Source organism: Alnus glutinosa, chromosome 12 (genome assembly GCF_958979055.1).
Source record: "Alnus glutinosa chromosome 12, dhAlnGlut1.1, whole genome shotgun sequence".
Taxonomy (NCBI): domain Eukaryota; kingdom Viridiplantae; phylum Streptophyta; class Magnoliopsida; order Fagales; family Betulaceae; genus Alnus; species Alnus glutinosa.
The window spans coordinates 24245525-24267701 of record NC_084897.1 but is presented as its reverse complement, the minus strand read 5'-3'; the positions used below and the strand labels follow the sequence as shown (position 1 = coordinate 24267701).

General features: G+C 35.1%; 2 protein-coding genes across 5 annotated transcripts; both read right to left on the bottom strand.

Annotated features, from left to right (window-relative positions):
* Positions 1–1600: 1600 nt before the first annotated feature.
* Positions 1601–6539, bottom strand: LOC133851604 (rhamnogalacturonate lyase B-like). Of its 4 annotated transcripts, none has more exons than XM_062288094.1 (17): positions 6403–6539; positions 6085–6216; positions 5375–5444; positions 4801–4922; positions 4659–4709; positions 4412–4531; positions 4176–4295; positions 3935–4070; positions 3673–3843; positions 3389–3547; positions 3198–3304; positions 3038–3128; positions 2753–2894; positions 2475–2634; positions 2272–2388; positions 1979–2105; positions 1601–1887 (listed from the first exon to the last, which is right to left on the bottom strand). In XM_062288094.1, exons 2-17 carry the CDS (start codon positions 6195–6197, stop codon positions 1648–1650), a joined length of 2046 nt encoding a protein of 681 aa, XP_062144078.1. In that variant the 5' UTR covers positions 6198–6216; positions 6403–6539; the 3' UTR covers positions 1601–1647. The 4 variants fall into 4 exon arrangements, with proteins under 4 accessions (XP_062144078.1, XP_062144077.1, XP_062144079.1 ...); XM_062288093.1 differs by having other exon boundaries at positions 6085–6206; XM_062288095.1 differs by lacking the exons at positions 6085–6216; positions 6403–6539 and adding an exon at positions 5569–5707.
* A 6135-nt stretch (positions 6540–12674) lies between these two features.
* On the bottom strand, positions 12675–15310 carry LOC133851862 (L-type lectin-domain containing receptor kinase IX.1-like). Its single transcript, XM_062288463.1, has one exon. The coding sequence runs from the start codon at positions 15171–15173 to the stop codon at positions 13089–13091; it is 2085 nt and encodes a 694-aa protein (XP_062144447.1). The 5' UTR covers positions 15174–15310; the 3' UTR covers positions 12675–13088.
* Between the last annotated feature and the right edge of the window lie 6867 nt (positions 15311–22177).

Here is a 22177-nt window from a genome sequence, read left to right as displayed (position 1 = left end):
GTGGTCCCTCACCTTAATTTATTTTTAAAAAATAAAAAAAACTCAAAAAGTAGTGGGTGACTACCTTGCCGCATAAGTAAGGTGGTGAAAAGTTGTATATTTAAGTGATAGTGAATCATTACTCTAATTAATTAGATGCCTTATGTGTTTTCATTAAATGCCAATTTTCTATATATATATTCTTAAAAATGATCAGTTTTATTGACTTGAACGAAATATTTGTTACAACGGTTGACCATGTGTGGAGGTTACATGCAGTGAGAAGAGTTTGTCGCAGTGGGCAGGTAGAAGTAACGTTGATGTTTAAGTAATTAGTATAACTAATCAACGTGGTTTGTTTACTTTACAATTAGCTTAAAAAAAAAAAAAACTCTCATAAAACAGATCCGAGTCATTTTTCTTTCTCTTTCTACTCCCCGCTCACGCTCTTCCGATCACATTCTGATTTTTTCTTTTGGTTGTAGGTATTCTTCAACCATATCAGCAGTTTTGGTATCTTCGCTATGCATTCGTCCATCTAACTCCGTGTTATGTCATTCATCTTATCTATGACCGCTGCTGCTATTTGCTGATTATGTTTTTGCTTTGAATAAGAGTTTTCTTCTCCATAAATCTGTCATCATGGACGATATATGAGATGAATAGTAATCAAGTGTGAGGGGTTATTCCTCACTGTCTGGATAGTTTAGTGTGAAAGGTTATCTCATGGCTTTGATAGTTTGGTGTGAGGAGTTATCTCTTACAGCCGGTTTAAATACATTTTTTTTTGGATATTTGACTACCCTTGTTTTAGATCTAGTCTGCTTGGAGCAGATCTGCTCTTTATTTATTTTTGTACACGGGTTAGCATAGATAGCAATCTATTGTAAGAATTTTGTTTGTATCTATGACTTTGTAACCTCATAGCATGCGGCTATATATGTTTTTGCAGGGCTTTATGTTTTGTGCTCTAAGAGCTCTCTACTTGTGATTTTTGATTAATGAAATATTTAGACCTTTCGTTAAAAAAAAAAAAAAAAAGGATAATCAGTATAACTTTAAGAAAGGCAAATTATGCAAAGTGTAAAAGGAAACAAAAGTCCCATTTTTATTAGGTGTATGTATGACATCTTTTATAGCAGATTTGTTGTAACGGTGCCCTCTTTGGAAACTCCCCTGTTTCCGAACAGGAGAACAATATGAATTGCTAATTTCACATTTAAGACACAAATTTTATACCAAGGATCCCTTGTTCTTTATTTCAATTCGATTTTGAAATCTTAATTTTATAATTTATTTTTGTTATTTAAGATCCAAATGTGTTGGAAAATATGAATTGTAAAAAGGGAAAATATGAAGGAAAAATAAGAGTAAGACTTCCAAAGGCTCAATCGCAACAACGATAAGCATAAAACAATAAGTAATCCATCTATTATACTTTCATTACATGGAAATTATTTTTATTTTGGGACTCAAGGGGCAAGATTAATGATGCTTAATTAATTAGCCAGCCTTACAATATAATTATATAACCAACAATTAATATTCATTTATATAGCTACAATATACAAGACAGTTATTATGTCATGGTGTCTGTGTGTGTTTCCAAGGGGCAATTAAGTGAGATCTAAAAAAATCTTGTATATGATCGATCAGTTCACCGGCCCTTCAGGAGGCCGGAGGCCCTTCTAAACGAAGGTAGTCGTACATGACTCCTTGGAAAGGAGTTCTGCTCTTCGATTGTGTTAGATATATTGTGTTGCTTCCTTGTTGCAATACATTACTTGCTACGTCTACGCTGGCCAACCAATATAATCCATGAATGCCGTGCCTCGCGATGGCATTTTCTCTTCCAATAAGTCCCGTTGAAAAGTGTGAAGGCATGGCACTCGCATCGTTGAACCGAACCTATCAACAACCCATGGAATTAATCACCAGAAAAATCCATAATTAAGCAAAATATATACTAACCACAAATAAAATATATATATATATATACCTCCAAATCAGCTTCATTGGCCGACGCCAAGGCCAACTGGAGTGTGTAATTTCCGTCGTTGTTCACACTTTCAAGTTCAAACACGATTTGCCATGTTGCTGCTCCATACGTCCCATTATTTATTCGCCTGCAATGCAATATTAGAACTAAGAATTACAACAAACGCTGCACCGGGCGCTCCAATGAGACCCATTTGTCCGAATAGATCGAAACTTATTCGGCTTTACGGAATTGATTGTAATTCGGTCGGCAAATAATTAGAGAAGATTTGAGTCCAAAGCAAATATATATACCTGGTAACATGGGCAAAGAACCAATCCTTCCGATAATCACTAACATCAATTGTGTATATGAGATCCTGATAACGGTACAAGTCTGCATACCGTTCCCACAATCCATATTGCCTGAACCTGCGACTCAAAATTATTTAAAACTAAGCAACGATTAAAATTTCTATTAAAATTACAACAGCAATAACGTGTGACCGACGACTAACTTTTGAGCTGGTTGATTGTTGTACAATCTGTTCATGAGCGTCGGGTACGGGTCGGGTACATAGAACTCTCCAGCGGTGCGGTCTGGGATCCCAATTTCCCACAAAGTAGGACCATGTCTTGGAGGCTCATACACAAGGACATCCATTTGGACCTCCCCACCTGTCAAGATTTTAATATGCATAATATCTCGTCATTTAAAATTATAAATAATTTGATAATATATAAATTTAATCTTAAACATTTGAAATGGAGAGGATCCTGATCTGCATATACTAACCTGGTTTAATAGTAATCATGGTATCATTCTTATAATCACCGATAAAACCAGGGACCCATCCATACAAATTATACTCCCCGGGTAGTACGTTTTTTATTATAAAATATCCCTTCTCGTCAGCCTGGGTCCAGAATTGATAACCCTGAAACAAATTAATAAAGAAATATAATTTAGGGCTAATTAGTGTCTGATCTCATCTCTCTTCGTCATTTCAAGGGAAAAATATAGTCAAATTATTTATTATCTCAAAACTTTAGTCAATAAGAAATGACGACCAAAAATTACCTTGCTTTCTCTTTGCCATGAACCGACTTCTCCGGGAGCCGCCAAGCCCACGTAAGCAGATTGCGCCCACATTAGTTTCTCATTGATGTACCTAAAATATTGATTTCTCATCGTGAGTATACCGGAGAAATTATGCAAGCACCTACTATAAGTGACGTACCGGTCAAGGACTAGCAATTGACCCGCAACCGTTCCACGTTGATCAGAAGAAAGGAAGTCTTCCGATTGGGTGAAATTGTATGGCCAGCTATCCACTTCGCTCAATATCTGGTGAAAATCAAGCGCTGGTTAGTTAGTTAATAATTCAGTTATAAATTCAAAGGAAAACGACACCCCTGACTTAATTTATACCTGCTCTTTAGCGTTTGCCCAAAGTCGTTGGGGATTGTTTGGAGGACTGGAAAGTGAGTTAAGATACACAAATATGGGACCAAAAACTTTCTTCCATGGCTCTCCCTCTTCAAAGCTCATCCCTAAGTCCTTCCCAGCATAGTGAGTGCTCACAAACATCTACACACAAACACCCAAATTCAGATGATCAAGGACTCTGTCTCTACTGTTGTAAAACAGAACAAAACAAGAAGACAAATATGTGGTCGTGACTCGTGAGATATGACAGGTGTGGGGGGACTTACAGAGAGGGCAATGGGCCCGGCATGGGAGGTGAGGTCTTGCTTGATGGGCCCCCCTGTACGGAACTCATTGCTGGGTGTTATGATCCAGAATCCAACAGGTGGGTCGGCGGATATCCATCCGTGAACCTTATTATCCTCGTTCTCTAAAGAGTACTGGTACTTGTCATCCACCTGCGCCCGCAGTGTCACGGGTCGATCAAGGCAATGCCAAAAATAAATTATTATTATTATTATTAACATATAATAATGGATTTAAGGGTACCTCTCCTCTAAGTTTAGGGTCGCTTGGATCGGTCAAAAGAACGGCCTCAGGGTAGGCGAGGGGCTGACCATGTTCACGGTCTTCCATTGTTGGCATGATCCTCTGCCTCTCATCCGATAGCGCCATGTAGCGAAATCTGACCAATTGATTTCAAATACCATGTTCATCACGAACTTCCATTGTTGCCACGTGGATAACAAAATTGGAAATTTAAAATTATTTCACTATATATTTTAATTACTTGTCACTTCGGAGCTTGTAGACAATCCTAATTTGATCAATCTCCACCTCCGGCCATCCTTCAAGCCGCTCAAACACTGCGTATGAATAATATCCCGAAATCCCCCGCCGCAATATGTACCTGTACGTATTATGTTACATGTATATATATATATATATATATTAAGGTTTATAATTTTAGACTAAGATCGATTATCAATTAATGTTCAAGGAAAAAAGACTTGATAGAAAACGCACCTTTTGTCTATATTTAAGGGAACACTTTTTCCACGAAGCGAAATATCCCATATCTTACTAAAAGAAAGCTCTATTTGGTCTTCATTCTGGGTTAAAACTGTGAAGTTTGCTCCTACTGTTCTGCAAATAATTGGTGTACATAATTTCAGTTTGGGAAAAGCGTAAGTAATTTTCCTACCTAGATTAATACAAATTAACACATGCAAATGTTGATTAATTAGGGGAGAGAATTTAATTAATTAGTTACCTCTCAAAGATACTTGGACCTCCTGGCTCATTCCAAACTACGTCCCAATACCTAGATTTTGTCAAAGAAAAAGATTATAGCATGCAAAAATATAGAAGCTAGCTAGATTTTAAAAAGGAAGTGAATTCATGTAGGTACGTACCCTCTATCTTCTCTTCCATTATGATCGTCAAGTAGGTCAGGGATACCATTGGAGTTTATCCCCAGGACGTGACCATCCGGTATTGACAAATTGATTTGGACGAGGCCATTATCCAACATCACCTGATGAAAAGATTTACTGATCAGTAGAGACATAAATACTGTTGGGGATAAAATTCCACTAAATTTCATTTAAATAAATTGTTAGATGGATAACAACTATCCATCATAATAGCTCATAAAGAGGGATACAAATTTCAAGATATTAAAATTTGAATATTTGAAATACTGTAGTTAAGATTAGTTTCAACCGCCACATAAACGTGGAAAAACGGAGAGATAATCTTTTCAAAACCTTAGTTTGTTGCTATATTTTTATTTCTAAATATATGCTGACTTTATAAGAATCGAAGTGGGATTCAGCCTGTATTTCCAAAACTGTTCTAACAAATACAATGGATTGATTCAATTTCAATGGCATGCAGCTAGCCTTGTTATAGTTAATTACGAAAATTATGTTGTTTTCTACCTATCGACAACATATGAAAAATGGGAGAACTAATGCATTTAATTACCAGCTGATTGTTGTCGGTATACAGCTTCACCTCAAGAGATTTTTGGCCTTTGGCGCTCCATAGAACTCTCCTGCATTATATGTAAAAAAGTTACCAAAAGAATCCACTGTTATTAACATGTAAAATATAAACCTTAAAAAACACAAGAAATCAATTCAGCGTGCCGTACTAATTAATGTCAATGAACAAGAAACCTTCGCTTTTAGAGTATTATCATGATCACCAATCGTCTTCCTCTTGTGCGGTTAAAGATAAAGGTAAACGAAAAAAGAGGCCATGCCAGGCCACATAAATGAGAAGGGGCCAGACACTGTGCAGTCACAGAATGGCCTTTGCTCGAGGTAAGCATGTGATCTTTAACTCTTTATGATCGGGTGAATATGTAGGACAACTTTTTTCTACAATTCCACCCACATAAATATGACAGACTAAACAGTACTAGCTCTGAGATAAGGCTCTGAATCATCACAAACATAGGCAACAGCGACAAAAATGAGAATAATGGACTGAATATTTATGGAGCCCCCACATAATTAAAAGTATAAAATAAAATAACAAAAGTATATTTCTAAGCTGCCACAGTTGCATTTTCAGGTTTCTTATTAACACTCTCAGACATCTCCAATTCTCCTTCTCTCTCTCTCTCTCTCGCCTTGGGCAAAGCACGTTGTGGTAAATAGAGGGAGCTAGCAAAAGATGAGAGGATGAACCTAGCTGAGGTATTCTGACCAGAATGATCAGCAAAGAAGAAGAACACCAGCAAAATCGCTCCTAAGCACCCAACAAGCGAACCCCATTGCCTACTCCAGGTTACCTTCTCCATACTGATCACCTGAAAATCACTTTCACAATAACAAAAAAAACTCAAAGGCTTTCTTATATATACAGAGAACCTGAACAGCGCTTTTGGAAAGAACAACAGAAATAAATTGAAAAAATGATAGAAATGGTAAAGAAGACGTCAATGGTAAAAAAAATCTATGCATGCATATCGAATAATAATTCTTTCCTAGGAACTTGGTGTGTACCTGTAATAGATGCCAAATATATATGCATTTCTCACTGGTCTTAATTACTGATCGACTCTACATATTCTGCATGTTTGGAGCCTTGAACATGCAGAGATCGATATATTACGCCATGCAAATGACATCTAATAACAGCACTACTACTGAAGGAATATTTGAAGGCCTCCAACTTCTTATTTTATATATGTTAAACTCTTCTTACCGGCCCTTTTAAATTTTTTTTTAAATTTTTTTGTTATGCATTTAAGTGAAGAAAAAGGGTAATTTAGTCCTAGAAAAAGTATCACGTGGTCATAGGAAGCTATAGGCGGGGTTGTTGATTTAATGTAATCTGTGCCAACTTTGGACAACTTTAGGAATTCGTTACATAATTTGTGTCTTACAAATGCAATGTTTCAACTGCTGTCGTCTATTATACGGAGATTTATCATTTTTCATCTAGGAATTTGTTACAGGCCAGGAAAGTGTTGGGTTATTGGGTACCTTTTGACAAATTCAACCCTAGTTTTGTTAAAATCTAACAATTTTCCTAAAATCGTCCAAATTTGGCAAAGATTAATTATGTACATTGAATCAACTCTATATGACTTCCGTTATATTATAAATATATATACCAAATTTATTTGACAATTTTTTTCTTTTTTCTTTTTGAACAAATTCCGGTATATATTACCGGGTTGAATCTATGACATGCATGGTAACTGCTCCTCCTTCTAGAATTGTATTTTGCACAACCGCTTCCTTATTTGACAAATTTGAGATCTGGTGCAGTAGTTAACTCACTCAAATCTCAAGTGAGTTAACTCGTCCATCCATTTTTATTTTTTATTTTTTATTTTTTATTTTTTATTTTTTATTTTTTTTTTTAAAAAAAAAAAAAAAAGAAGAAAAAACATACACAATCTATTAACTTTCCTTCCTCGTATAGCTAGATTTGGAGGCTCTCTGTGATAGATTCGATAACCAACTTGGAATAACTTAATTAACTAACAATTAAGTAGATGGAGATTTTTTAATATTTGAAAAAAAGTAGAACTAAAATATATAGTGGTGTAAAAACTTCTATGTATTTTTCCATAAGGGATCGTGATCAATAATAATTAATTACGTTTTTAATATATAATAATGATATATATACAAAGGAAGTTCTTTAAGGGTGTAAATATTCGATCTTTTTGTCTTTTTTTGTTGAACGTGTTGAATCTAGGAAACTCATAATTAAGGAGGAAAAATGTTACGTTCAACATTCAGGTTTCAACCCACTGCAGACATGAGCGACGAAATTGAGAGTATTAATTATGATAAATATAATTAATCACAAACCTACCTGTGAAATTAAACCCCACCGCAAGACTTACGAAGGTCGCCATTAATTATCCATGGCATCATGTGACTATGTGACTTTACATTGTCTTGTGGCACACACAAAGAACAAGAGTACCTTTCACCAAAAGGACATATTGAATTAATACATATATATACATATGGAGAATATGGGTGTCACATTGTCACGAGGGCCTCCCGACACAAAAGGTTCTCTCAACTCTTGACCCACTACTCTCGATCTGCTTCTACGAGCTAGAATGCATGACAGCAAATAGCAAAAATAATTCTTTTGCTCTCTTATGGTTTAGAGCACTCACCCTACTGAATTTCTTGAATTTTCGTTATATATTTTTGTATGTTCTATATTTGGTTGATATTGAAATATTCTTTATTTACGGGTTAATTGTAATCAAATCTTTAAATTGTAATAAAATAATTACCACATTTGTACTTACTCGATCACTACTTTATAAATAGATACTGGCCTTTGTGTTGTAAACAATCAAGTCAATGAGATACAATATAGTCTTAGACCGAAATTATTTAAAGTGGTGGACGTAAGTGTTTAACATTGAATAACTCTTAATTTAAGTTTACCTACAAACTTCAAGAATTTTAATCTAGATTTAAAGAATTAAGCTACCCTTTTGTTTTCTTATTCAAATGCACTCTATATATAGTACCGGCTTCCCAGTCTTTCTCTAGCTAGTTATTAACCATTTAAATACTATTTTCTTTATTTTTTATTTTTTAAATATCAAAAAGAAAATGCTGTATGGAATATCATGCTTCATTTATGTTGTGGTTTAGAAATACTAATTTAGTGCGCTTAAGCGTAGCTATAGAGCACCTATGATTCGAAGTGGAGTAATTTTAAAGGAAAGTGCTAGAATTTCTACCCCCATCCCACTCCAATCCCACCAACCCTAAGAATAAAAAGTTGAAAATTGATTTATTAAATAAAAAAATTAAAACACTTAGAGTTGGTGGGATTGGGGTGGGATAAGGGTGAGAATTGTACCATTTTCCAATTTTAAATTACGAAAGACAGTGAAGTATGGGCTCAACCTGCTTTAACGCACAATATTTAAATACACTTCAAATGGGGAGCTTTTCCAAATAGAATGCAACTTTAATTTAATCAACGATAGAGAACAAAAATGTTAAAAATTTGACAAATCTTATATGATTGATGCTCAGATAACCATTCTTTTAGGTTATTTTTGTGTCTCCTTTTGACCGAAACCTCATCTAATATTCCATATCCTGATTATTTATTTATTTATTTTCGACTCAATAAATGGGCAGCTTTTCTTTAGTTCTCTTATACATACAACCTCTGGTTCTTAATTGGTTGGATAAGATCATCCTTCCAACCCTCACAAATCGTAGGGATGGTGTACCTCACCTTTGGAGTGGCCGGACACCATCCTCAAATGATAAGGGAGTGGTTAACCTACTCCAACCACATTCTTAAATAATTTGTTTCCTTAAGATCAAAAATATGATGTGGTTAAATTCAGGCCGTTCATTTTGAATAATAACCTGAATTCTCAAAATTGCATGCCCTTGCTATTATAGAAAATCGCAGGGTATATTTGATCCCTTGTTGTATATTCGCTGTCTTTTTCTTTACAAAACAAACCAATTCACTCGAAGTGCTACGTTACACCTTTTTCTTAAATGCTTTTTTTTTTTTTTTTTAATTTCTTAAATACATTGGCTCATTAATAATAATATTGTCTTCCTGTAAGGCCTCTTCGTTAGTTGGCCTAACGTTGACAAAGATTTAGAAAGTACAGGCGACATCGTTATCTTGGAAAAGAGATCGACCTTGGTGTCTGTTTTACTTGTTTGATAACTAATTCACCTACTGAATTTGACACGATTAATGCTAGCTAGTTCACACTAAATTTTCACACAAATTATATATATAACATATTTAAAGCAATTTTCTATATCAATCACTTAAAAAATTAAAAATTTTAATCATTTAAAATACGTCAAAAGTGGCATTAGTCACACATCTGTTATCCAACAAATAAGAACAGGTAAATAAGGTTGTTGTTTCTTGATTCTCGAAAGGCAACAAGAACACATCTGGTAGCTTCTGTACTGTAGTCACGTGGTTGGTGCTCGATATCCTCCAAGTAACCCCAACACGTGGCGTAAGATTTCGGTACATGACAAGAGCTATAAACAAACGGCTGAAAAAAGACACAGATGCCTCACATGACATCAATTGTTTTGCTGCATGCGTTGTCTCTCAGATGTAGGTATAGCCGGCCTGACATTTGTGGCCGGTTTCCTGGGGGCGACAGTCTCTCAGATGTAGGTAGCTAGTTAAGTCCTTTGAGGCTAAAGATATTTATAAACATATTGTATACACATTCACATTTGGTATGAAATTCATGAATATATGTTGAACTCATTCCAAATGCATGGGTCTATAAAATGGGTCGCACATCAAATATAAATGTGTGTACAATATTATATGTACAAATAACACATCTCATCTTTTGATATCTCCTACCACCACCTGCGATAACAAATAATCATAAAGATCTTTTAAGTCCTACTAAATATAGGTGGGTTCTTGACGCAGGATACAATTAAGATTGTTTTGATAGCGTATGATAGAAGCAGAAACTATAAATTAAAGATAGAAAAGGGAATTTAAGAAGAAAGAAAATAACAAATAGGGAATAGATAACACTCTAATTGCTCCAAATAAGCAAACAGAGAAATAATTTTGAAAGACTTAAAATTTAATTGATACTTCAAAACTTAATTTTTAAAAAATAATACAGTTCTGCCTTTATACATGCAAAGTTTAAGTACTTTCCTAACAAAATACTAGAGAAAAAGAAAGAAATAAAAATACAAAATGACCGATATTTGTACAGGAAGTAAAATATATTATTCTAAAAATATTCTTCAAAGAATTTGTACGATTCTTTCCATTCTCGGCCTGATTTTATTCAAGAAATAATCTTTAAATCTCATGTATGATTTTCTCCTACATTAGTCTCACTCGGTTGGAAAGAATTCGTCATTGAATTCGAATCTTCTTTACCTCGATCTTTTGGATGGCCGATCAATTCATTCCATCCCGTATTTTTCAATACTAAAGTAACTTGAAACCAAAAGATAAATAAGTTGCAACCCATCACAACGACTAGCCTCACACTAAATTGAAATAAATCAATCTTCTCACGTCTTTCATTTATTTTCTCCAATTCATGCTCCATAAAAGTCTTCAAAGAATTATCAATTATTTCTTGACCACAAAAATTAAATTTGTCAACAAACACGCCGAAACTAACATCCAACTTATTACTAGGTGAATTTGATAGAAATTTTTCAATCCCAATGAAATCAACATAACTAAGTTCCTCATTATTCAACTGAAATCCCTCGTTATGTGGACTTTCATCAAACACATATGGTAATCATTATTTTCTTCAATAAATTTTATTGTATCAACCAGAAAACTTACCTCATTCAATAACTTCTCTTCGTTAGGATAGATGTCGTCATAAATTGTTGGAGAGACCTAATCTACTACAGATTCTTTCTCTTGATCATACGACAAAGAATCTCCCACAAGATCTTCATCATTGATATCGATATCATGAGTTGGTGGAGAATCCCAATCCATGAATCCTTGTGAAGGATCTTCAACATCTTCATGTTCAACATCATCATGAACATCTCTATGTTTAAACTCCTCATCAATGAACTCGTCTTCTTGGAACTCTTCATCAACAAATTCTTCATCCTGACCATGGTGTTCCCAAACCAGAATAGGATTGTGATACGGGTTCTCGAAATTGGATTCTGAATTGGGACCGTCAATATCACATTTCGTATCCATGTGTTGCGCCGCTAGAAGTTGGGTTACTCTGCAGCCTGCTTTTGCAAGTCTTCAATCATTACGTCTTGTATACTATGTTCATGGTAGAGAACTTCCTCATTTAGAACCTGTCCACGCTAACCACGACCACCAGTCATGAAAATTCACCCCAAGAAGATATAAAAGGGAATTCAACGTATGATATCAGCATAAACCATGAATTGAAGATAGAAAAGGAAATTTAGGAAGAGATAAAATAACAAATAGGAAAGAGAAAATCCCTAATTGTCCTAAATAAGCAAACAGAGAAATAACTCTGAAAAACTTAAAATTTAATTGATACTTCAAAAACTTGATTTTAAAAAATAATACAGACCTGTCTTTATATGTGCAAAGTTTAAGTACTTTCCAAGTAGAATACTTAGAGAAAAAGAAAGAAATAAAAATACAAAAATAATCGATATTTGTATAGAAAGTAAAATATATTATTCTAAAAATATTCTTCAAATATTTTATATGATTCATTCCATTCTTAGTTATTCAAGAAATAATCTTCAAATCTTGTGTTTGATTTTTTTCCTGCATTAGTTGTAAAGGTATTATATTAGTGCTAAGTCTCATATTAATTCTTTATTGTGTAAAATTCTATTTTATAAGTGATTTATGAGAGCTAAAAGTATAATTTGATAAGCCTTTTTTTCTTTAAAAAAAAAAAAAATAATTATAATTATAATTTGAATAGCCTTTTTAAATTAATAATGCAGATATAATCTTTGCTTTTAGGAAATTTTAAAATATGAGATCTTTGAAGCTAATAGCTGACGATTTGCGCTCGGTATTGAAGGCCAGAGACAACTCTAACGGCAATTAAAGACAATACATGTAGAAATAATCACCATAGGCTAACCGCCAACCCAAGCACCCTTTACATGAAGAATAATAAAAGGGCTACAAGCCCGCCATGCGACAAGTATCAAATGGAAAGAATTTATTTCATGGTTTAGATTAAATTTTACATGATCTAATATTGTATGTGTTGCCTACATTACCATGCTATTTAAAACTTTTAAATGATCTAACACTATATATGTATACCATAATTAGATGCTATAAAATATAATCAATGGTTCAGATCCTATGGCCGAGGGACAATATCTAGGAGTCTCTTTTTAAAAGGGTCACATCTCCAAAATCATACAGGCTTGGGCTTTAACATTTTAGGAGAGTACAAGTGTGAAACCATTTTTGTTTAGAGACAGCTCGACAGGCTTGGGCCTTTAACATTTTAAGCCTTGTGATCGATATTCAGTTTGATGACAGTTACACGGCCAATACACGTACATCTATCCCCGACAAAACACCAATGCCTGATGTGTCCCTCAAACCCACCGCTGCATCATCAACTGCTTGATTAAATTTCATAATAATTTGTAGGATAAAAAATTATTGAAGCAAACTACGTACACATCTACAATACAAGCCCAAACCTAACAAATGGTACGTACTACACATCAGTTTTGCCTGAGTTAATTAGAAGAGCTGTTCTAGAGCCGGCTGAAGCAGATGAATGAGTAGTAGAGTAACTGCTACACGAACACTGCGTCTGATCTTTCGATGACCCTGTGAGAGCAGATGAAGATGTATAGGAGAATCTACACATATGCATTGGAGGTGCAAAATACATTGGCACCGGAAACTTCGACGGAAGGTTTGGCAAGGGAGCTTCAGAATTAAGAACATTTATCACTTGCCTTATCGACGGCCGGTTGGTTGGATCAGGATGGCAACACCATAATCCAACGACCATCAAGCACTCCGTTTGTTTCTCATCAAATTCCATACTTAATCCCTTATCAACAGCTTCAAGGAGCTGGCCTTTTCCATACAGATCCCATACATACTCTACCAGCCTTACCTTGCTCTGTTCTGCTCTGGGTTCCACTGGTTTTCTTCCGCATGCAATCTCAAGGGAAACCACCCCAAAACTGTAGACATCGGATTCCTTGCTGGCCTTGCCGGTGGTGACACACTCCGGCGCTAGGTAGCCCATGGTGCCGGCCAAAACAGTTGTTTGTGAGCCCAACTCATGGTCTACAAGCCTTGCAAGACCAAAATCGCCGAGCTTGGCATTGAAATTTGCGTCTAACATGATATTGCTTGACTTGATATCCCTGTGGACAACACATTGTTCCCACTCTTCATGAAGGTAGAGCAGAGAAGAAGCCAATCCAAGGGCTACTTTGTACCTTACTGCCCATGTCAGCATAGTCTTCCCACCAAAAAGATGAGTATCAAGGCTTCCATTAGGCATGTACTCGTAGACGAGAAGGAACTCACCCTTTTCATGGCACCAACCAATTAGTTGAACCAAATTCCTGTGCCTCAAACGACTAATGATTCTCACTTCTGCTATGTACTCCTTTTTCCCCTGCTTTGATCCCTTTGAGACCCTCTTAACAGCAACGTCTGTATTGGATTCACTTAACAAACCTTTGTAAACGCCTCCGAATCCTCCCTCTCCAAGCTTCCCTCCTTCGGCAAAGTTTTTTGTTGCACGGATAAGCTCACGGTAAGTGAACCTCCTTGGGCCGGTTCCTTTTTCAAATTCGTCATCCATACCGATATCTCCGTCCAAATCTTCTTTTTTCCCACCGGCCCTTTTTCTCCAACAGATGAACCAAAGTAGACCAAATCCACAACCCAATACACCAAAACCCACGGTTAAACCAATCACCAACCCCATTCTGTTTTTCTTCCCATCGTTGGTCTCCAAGGTTGAATCGAATGACCAAGAACTTACTGCATGCAACTCAATCCACTGACCTGTAGCTGCGGAGAAACCAACTCTAACCCATTCCGGCAAAACATTCCGCAAATCAACAACATATGAAAGGATAGAATCCCCATTGAAGGCTGGATTATCAGCATACGTTAAGAAGACACTTAGATTTTTGGTGGTTGAGTTGTAACTTACCCATGCATTTCCTGTTGACCCTGTCCTCATGCTAGTTTTCCACGAGACATTTGCCGCTGAGACAATGGTGTTGACATTGATTCCGACATGATCATCGCTTGGATCCCAATCATTTTGGTAAGTGTCAAACTCAACTGCAACAATTTGATTCAAAGAGTTGTTGAGCGCGGTTGCCGAACCAAACAGTCCAAGATACCCGCCGCTTGAATTTTTAGGGATGTCAGACTGAAATGGCGCAATAAAGAAGGAGAGCCCGTCTCCGTGATCCGACTGATTAACAGCGGTTATGCTAAAGGAGAAGTGGGTGGTGAAGTCTGTAAGCCTCCCTGTCTTGGCATCCCAAAGGCGCACGGGCTCAGCATATGAGGCACGACCCGCACTGAATGTGATGTTGGCGTCAATTTGATTCTTTGTAAGTTGGAGAGCTCCTCCGGACGTGAATGCGTCACCCAGGAATGTCATGTTATTCATATTTGTCGGGAAACTAGGGAAGTTGAAGGAAATTGATTTTGCATGGGGAAGCAGCAATAAAAAGAAGATGAAGAGCAGATTGAGATGAAGAGAATGGATTCTTTGAGGTTGAAGAAGGAAAGAACATATGTTGGAGACATTCATGGTTGAAGAACAGAGAGAGATCAATGAATGAAGGTCAGGTAGATGGCAAGGCCTAGGAGTAGCTGCGTTGTCTTATTTCATAGCTTTTCTTTAATTCTTTATTTGGTTTACTTGGTCGATTCGATTGACCTCATCAGTATTCGCCGGCACTTCCAAATTATGAATCCTAGTACCACATTAATATCAACTCGATCAAACGGCCGGCTCACATATGCTTAGCACCCGTGGGACCATCCTAAGCTCTTGATCAAATGCAAGTATATGATCAGGATCATGGACGAATGTTTCGACCAAATGACAGTCAATACAAGCTGCCAACGTTTGGTCAGCAGGTTGGGACAGTATTTTATGCTCGCGAGTTTTTTTTTTTTTTTTTTTTTAAATTTTTTATTCAGGGTTTCTTTATTCACTTTTATTATTTTACATTGCTCCATCTGATCTAGCTAGCTAGCTAGCTACTCCAACTTAGGCTATGAACATGATTGAAAGTTTCAACCAATTAAATGTCTTGGGATATTGAATCAGAATCACTATATATGATGCTGACGATCAACAAGACAAGCCATGATGCTTGGTCCGGAGTTTTTGCGACGGCATCAAAATCTTATTATAATAATATGCTTTCTAGCAAATTAACAATAAGAGAATGACAAAAGGATCGATGAAGCTCTTTGACTCTTTCAATTCACAAAAGCCAGTGCGACAAACGGGAGAACAATGCGTTATTTCTCAAATTAATAAATTAAGCTGGTTGCCGTCTTTAGTTGTTCTGAACTTTCGAAGGTACGATATAGCCTAGTTGTGTTCATTAAGAATGCCCTCTACATCCTCGCCCTGCGAAAAGGGAAAATAAAAGGAAAAATTAACCATGTGGCTTTTGTCGTGATTTGTCCTTGAGCTGGTTTGGCCAATTCGAAAAAGCTTGAGGCACATTGCTACGGCCTAGGGTTCGGGGATATCATTGGATTCATTGCTATATATTGAGCCACTTCCCTTTCATCGTGATGAAATATATGTAATCGATCACCTTGTACATGAACTGATATCTCTTACGAAATATTTAGAGTAATATGTGGTACGTACTATTTTGGTAAGGTGATTTCCATGTAACGTAACGTTTACCATATTGCATGTAAGGATTTATATATATGTAAAACCCTGTATTTCTTGAATAATATCATCACACAATATTTCATTAATATATATATATATATATATATATAAGAGGTCGTGGCTTCTTTGAAAGAGCCTAATTAGAGCCACTCTTTCCAATGTTACTTATCCTAACCTCTCCCAAAAATAGGTTCTAAATATAATTCTCTAATACCACTAGCTCCATATATATATATATATATATATACCACAATAAGATCTTTCTGAATACATAAAAGGAGACTACTCTTTTCAGTCGATCTGTTTCTGGTTTCACGAATATTGGTTGAAAAAAGTAATATTGATCAGATTGAAATTGTCATAAATTAATTAATTAAGTACGATCAATGAACCGTCTAGGCACCTCCTATGCAGCTTGATCATAGCAAGAAAGTGCATGCTATTATGGTCACGTTGTTTTTTATTAAAAAAAAAAAAATGAATTATGTATCAAAAGCTAGCTGTTTAGTTCTTGAAATGGTCAGAATTTGAGATTTTGAATTTAAAGAAATTAAGGCTTATATTACGTACGTAGTAGCGTTGACCTCTTTGAGAAGTACTCTCCCAAACCTGAAGGTAGTCTTGAAGAAAAGTGCACTAAAGCCATTAATTAGGTGATGCGGGAGTCATAGTTCGAGCTAAGTTGTCTCATGGTGATCGAGTTGATGTCGTTAACGTATCTTGACTGGCCGGATATATATATCAGCTCAAGGAGCTAAGTTGTCTCCTGAATTGCCTTCAATCCTTAATCCTTATGCATAGCCGACGATCGCTTACCACCAACCTAAGACAGATATATATCTTGTTTATACCGAAATTCTTCCTCTTTTTTTTTTTTTTTTTTTTTTCACTTCTTATATTCTCTCACTAACTTAAACCTCTAAGATGATTTTGCCGTCACCATTGGGGTGTCACTATAATCTTTGGTTCTCTTGCATCTGCATTTGGAATAAAAAGATGTCTGTCTCTTTGGTCTTTGAAAAGACCGAATTTGATCGATGATCACTATCTTGCGAAGAATATCAACCTAGCTATGCTCTGGCCGAGAAAACCAAAGTTCATATAGATTAAGCTACCTGCTTTTTCCTTGTTTTCCATCGATCAAAGCTCCCTCCACGTCCCTCGTCATGGGCAATAACGACAATTTGTCTTTCACGGTCAAATAATTAAGGAAAAAAAATATAATTTAACCCTTCAAATTACCACAATTTCTTCATATAGCCCCCAAAATTATCAAGACGTACATTCTAGCCTTTCAAATTACTAAAACCTTTGAAAAATGTATCTTTTGGAGAAATATCCATATAATACCCATGCTATGTGTCATTTTTTAATTAAAAAATTCAAAAAAAAATCAAAAAAATAATAATAAAATTTTAAAACTATAGAAAAACTAAAATTTTATTTTTAAAAAAATATTGCGATTGATCGGAGGATGTACTACTTTCCTGCATCATCGTTGGGCACGATGCACGCCTGCAGCTAAACACGTGGCATTGGTATTATGGGGATATTTCACTAAAAGGGGCATCTTTTAAAGGTTTTGGTAGTTTGGATGGCCAGAGTGCAAACCTTGGTAGTTTGGGAGACTATCCGGAGAAATGATTGTAATTTGGGGGGCTAAATTGTTTTTTTTTTTTTTTTCCAATAATTAATTTTAGAGCATTCACATTGAACTCTCTAGTTTTAATTTTAGAGCATTAACAAAACTCACAAAATATACAATTTAACAAACTCTCCACTCAATGAGTAATATTGCTAGAAGTCTCTCTTATGTTCCTCTCTCTTGTGTTCCTCTAATAATAATATGACTTTTAAAATCATCATTAAGTTTGTAAGTGATCATTATTAAATTAAATTTTGATCAACTAGTAATTTTAAAAGTTACCTTATTAATTAATTATTGGAGTAACACAACAGGGACTTGTAGAATTACTCCTACTCAATGTTATATATTTTTTTTTTGTCAGTATCGCTCTCTAAATGGAAAAAAAAAAAAAAAAAAATGAAAGTTAAAGATTTTTTAATGTTATTTATCTCATTTTTTTTTTCATCTTTCCTCTAAACTAAAGTAGATTTTTAATGTAAATAATTCAAAATTTGGTTTCATAAATATCTATATATATAGTTTAACTAGTAGAGCTAGAAATATTTAGAAAATTTGATGTTTAGTGGTTTTGAAAATGGCTAGCTAAATCAACTAATTAAGTAAATTTTTAAAGTTAAGTTTTTTTAAAAAAAAAAATTTGAAAAGTTCAATGTGAATGCTCTTGAGTTCTTGCTGAAGGGATCATTTCTTAAATCCCAATGAGCTTCCCCTGCATTACCTGAAAACTGGGCTTTTGGGCAAAACCTTTCCCTCGGTTTGTATGTTAGGAGTCACACATTGCAAGTTAATTATGTTTGGCTTGTAGGCTTTATTAGTTTTAAGCAAACAATTTCTCTTAAAGTATCTTTTGTGGAAGGGTAAGGTTCAATGGATTTTATCATGGTATATATCAGAGCTTCAGGGCCTTGGACAATGTTGAACCTTCCCACTTGTTGTACACGTATTTAGACACTAGTACCACACATGAGGGGGCGCGTTAAGAGTCCCTGACGCCGGAATATAATAGCGATTATTCTGTAAGCTAATCAACAGGTAATTTGCAAGGAAGAAAACAGGAAAATTACCCCAAAAACAAAGACAAACTCTGAATTTGATAAAATTATTAATAATCAATAACTGCTGGAAAACGCCCACAAGCCGGCTAATATAGCTGAAAATTCGACAATTAGAAAGATTTTACCAAAAATAGCAAAACCCTAATAAAACGAAATACAACAAATAAAATATATTATTCTAAAAATATTCTTCAAATATTTTGTACGATTCTTCCCATGAAATATATTATTCTAAAAATATTTTGTACGATCATTTCCATTCTCGGGCTGATCTTATTCAAGAAATAATTTTCAAATATTGTGTTTGATTTTCTCATGCATCAGTCTCACCAGGTTGGAAAGAATTCGTCCTCGAATTCAATTCTTCTTTTCCTCGATCTTTTGGATGGCCGATCAATTCATTACATCCCGTATTTCTCAATACCAAATTGACTTGAAACCAGAAGATAAACAAGTTGCAACCCATCACAACAACTAGCCTCACACTAAATTGAAATAAATCAATCTTCTCTCGTCTTTTATTTATTTTCTCCAATTCACACTCCATAAAATTCTTCAAACAATTATCAATTCTTTCTTGACCACAAAAATTAAAATTGTCAGCTAACACGTCGAAACCAACATCCAACTTATTACTATGTTAATTTGATAGAAATCTTTCAATCCCAATGAAATCAACATAACTAATTTTCTCATTACTCAACTGAAATCCCTCGTTACGTGGACTTTCATCAAACATATGGTAATCATTATTTTCTTCAATAAATTTTATTTCATAAACCATAAAACTTACCTCATTCAATAAATCCTTTTCATCAGGATAGATGTCGTTATAAATTTTTGGAGAGACCCAATCTAAATCTACTACATATTTTTTTTCTTGATCATACGACAAAGAATCTCCCACAAGATCTTCATCCTTGATATCAATATCATAAATTGGTGGAGAATCCCAATCCACTAATCCTTGTGTAGGATCTTCAACATCTTCATGTTCAACATCATCATGATCGAACATCTCCATGTATGAACTCCTCATCAACGAACTCGTCTTCTTGAAACTCTTCATCAACAAATTCTTCATCCCGGACACCCTGTATGGAGCAAGATTGTGATACGGGTTATCGAAGGTGGAATTGGAATCGAAGTTCTCCATCTCATGATTGCCAACTTCTTGTGCCGCTAGGCGCTGGGTTAACTTTGCAACTTGCCTCTGCAAATCCTTAATCATCACATCCTGAACATTATGATCATAGTGCGGAGCTTCCTCATTTGGAACCTGCCCACGACGACCACTACGATCGCGACCACCAGCCATCAAAACTGATGAAGAACTTGTCTCAGGAAAGTGTTGAAGCTCTGATACCAATTGACGCCGGAATAGAATAGCGATTATTCTGTAGGCTAATCAACAAGTAATTTGCAAGGAAGAAAACAGGAAAACTACCCCAAAAACAGAGACAAACTCTGAATTTGATAAAATTATTAATAATCAACAACTGCTGGAAAACGCCCACAAGCCAGGCTAATATAGCTGAAAATTCGACAATTAGTAAGATTTTACCAAAAATAGCAAAACCCTAATAAAACGAAATACAAAAAATAAAATATATTATTTTAAAAATATTCTTCAAATATTTTGTACGATTCTTCCCATGAAATATATTATTCTAAAAATATTCTTCAAATATTTTGTACAATCATTTCCATTCTCGGGCTGATCTTATTCAAGAAATAATCTTCAAATAGTGTCTGATTTTCTCCTGCATCAGTCCCACATTGCCAAAGTATGCCTGGGTTGTGAGCTTTATAAGCCTTAAACAAACATCCTCCCTTAACGTGCATTTTATGAAAGAGTAAGGCTCAATGGACTTTATCATTGTAGTCCCAAAAGCCATTTTTTTTTTAGACGGAACACAAATCCAAATGCGGTCATAAACAAAGGGCGGTTAGTGTTTGACAGTACCATTCACAACTGTATGCAATAAGGAAAATATTCTTACATAACATTAGACACATGGGGTGAGGCTCATGTGAGTGGGACCCACCACATGGGTCTAACACTATGTGTCTTGTATGGTGCACAACTGTTATACACCAATCACTTTTCCATGCAATATAAAGGTTTACAATTTTGACACAATTCGAGAATTCAATATGAATTCAACACAAAATTAATGGGTTAAAATTGAAAAATTTTACTTATATAATTAAATGAATCGAATTAAGATTAACATTATATAGTCTTACACATATGCCTCAACATAATTCGAATATGACACGCAAACGTGAATTACTACCAAGGAGAAATTAAATGCATGAATTAGCATTTTGTCAAGCTTTCTTTTAGATAATAGTCTTGAAATGTTAATCACTATTTTGTATTAAATAATTTCGATTTTGTTATTTTAACCTATGACAATTAATAAAAAAAAATTAAGAATCTTTTAATAATAGTAGATTCTTCATTAAAAAAAAAAATTTAATTAAAATTAATGGTTAAGGTTTTAAGGAAAAAAAAAAATTGAAAAAACCAACATCATTGGCGTAGGTGAAAATGGACCAGGCTTTTCACACACAGCTAGGTCACGAGCTAGACAGGCTCAATGTTAAGGGCAACCAGCTAGCTGGCTTCTGTGTTCCCATGGCTGCTCCAACCTAATTTAACATTTGGCCCCACTCTAAACTATATTCGAAGATGTTGACTCGATCTCATGTTGCACATGAATGCACCATTTCAATTATTCTAGCTATGATGAATGATTGTATGGAAATCAAGCTAGCCCATCAAATCCGATTAGTGAGATGCACAGATCAAGGCTAGGGCAGACACCATCTTATAATTAGTTAATTATAAGTTATATATATTAGTTTTTAAATCATTATACAAAAACGAAGAAGATAATAGCAGATCGAGTTTCTAGATCCCATTGAAGGCACGTAAAAATAAGAAAAAGAAAGACTATATTAATATAACAAATTAAAGAGAGAGAGAGAGAGAGAGAAAAAAAAGTATTAAGATAACATGTTAATCTAATCCAATTTGGTCAAGCACAATTATGATCGTGCGTCATTTTTTTTTGGGTGAATAAATTAAATCTTTATTGATCAAACTCAACTTCTACACACTCCAGAAACTGGAATCACAGTTCTCAAACAACACTTAGAATCACATAGCAACCAACAGA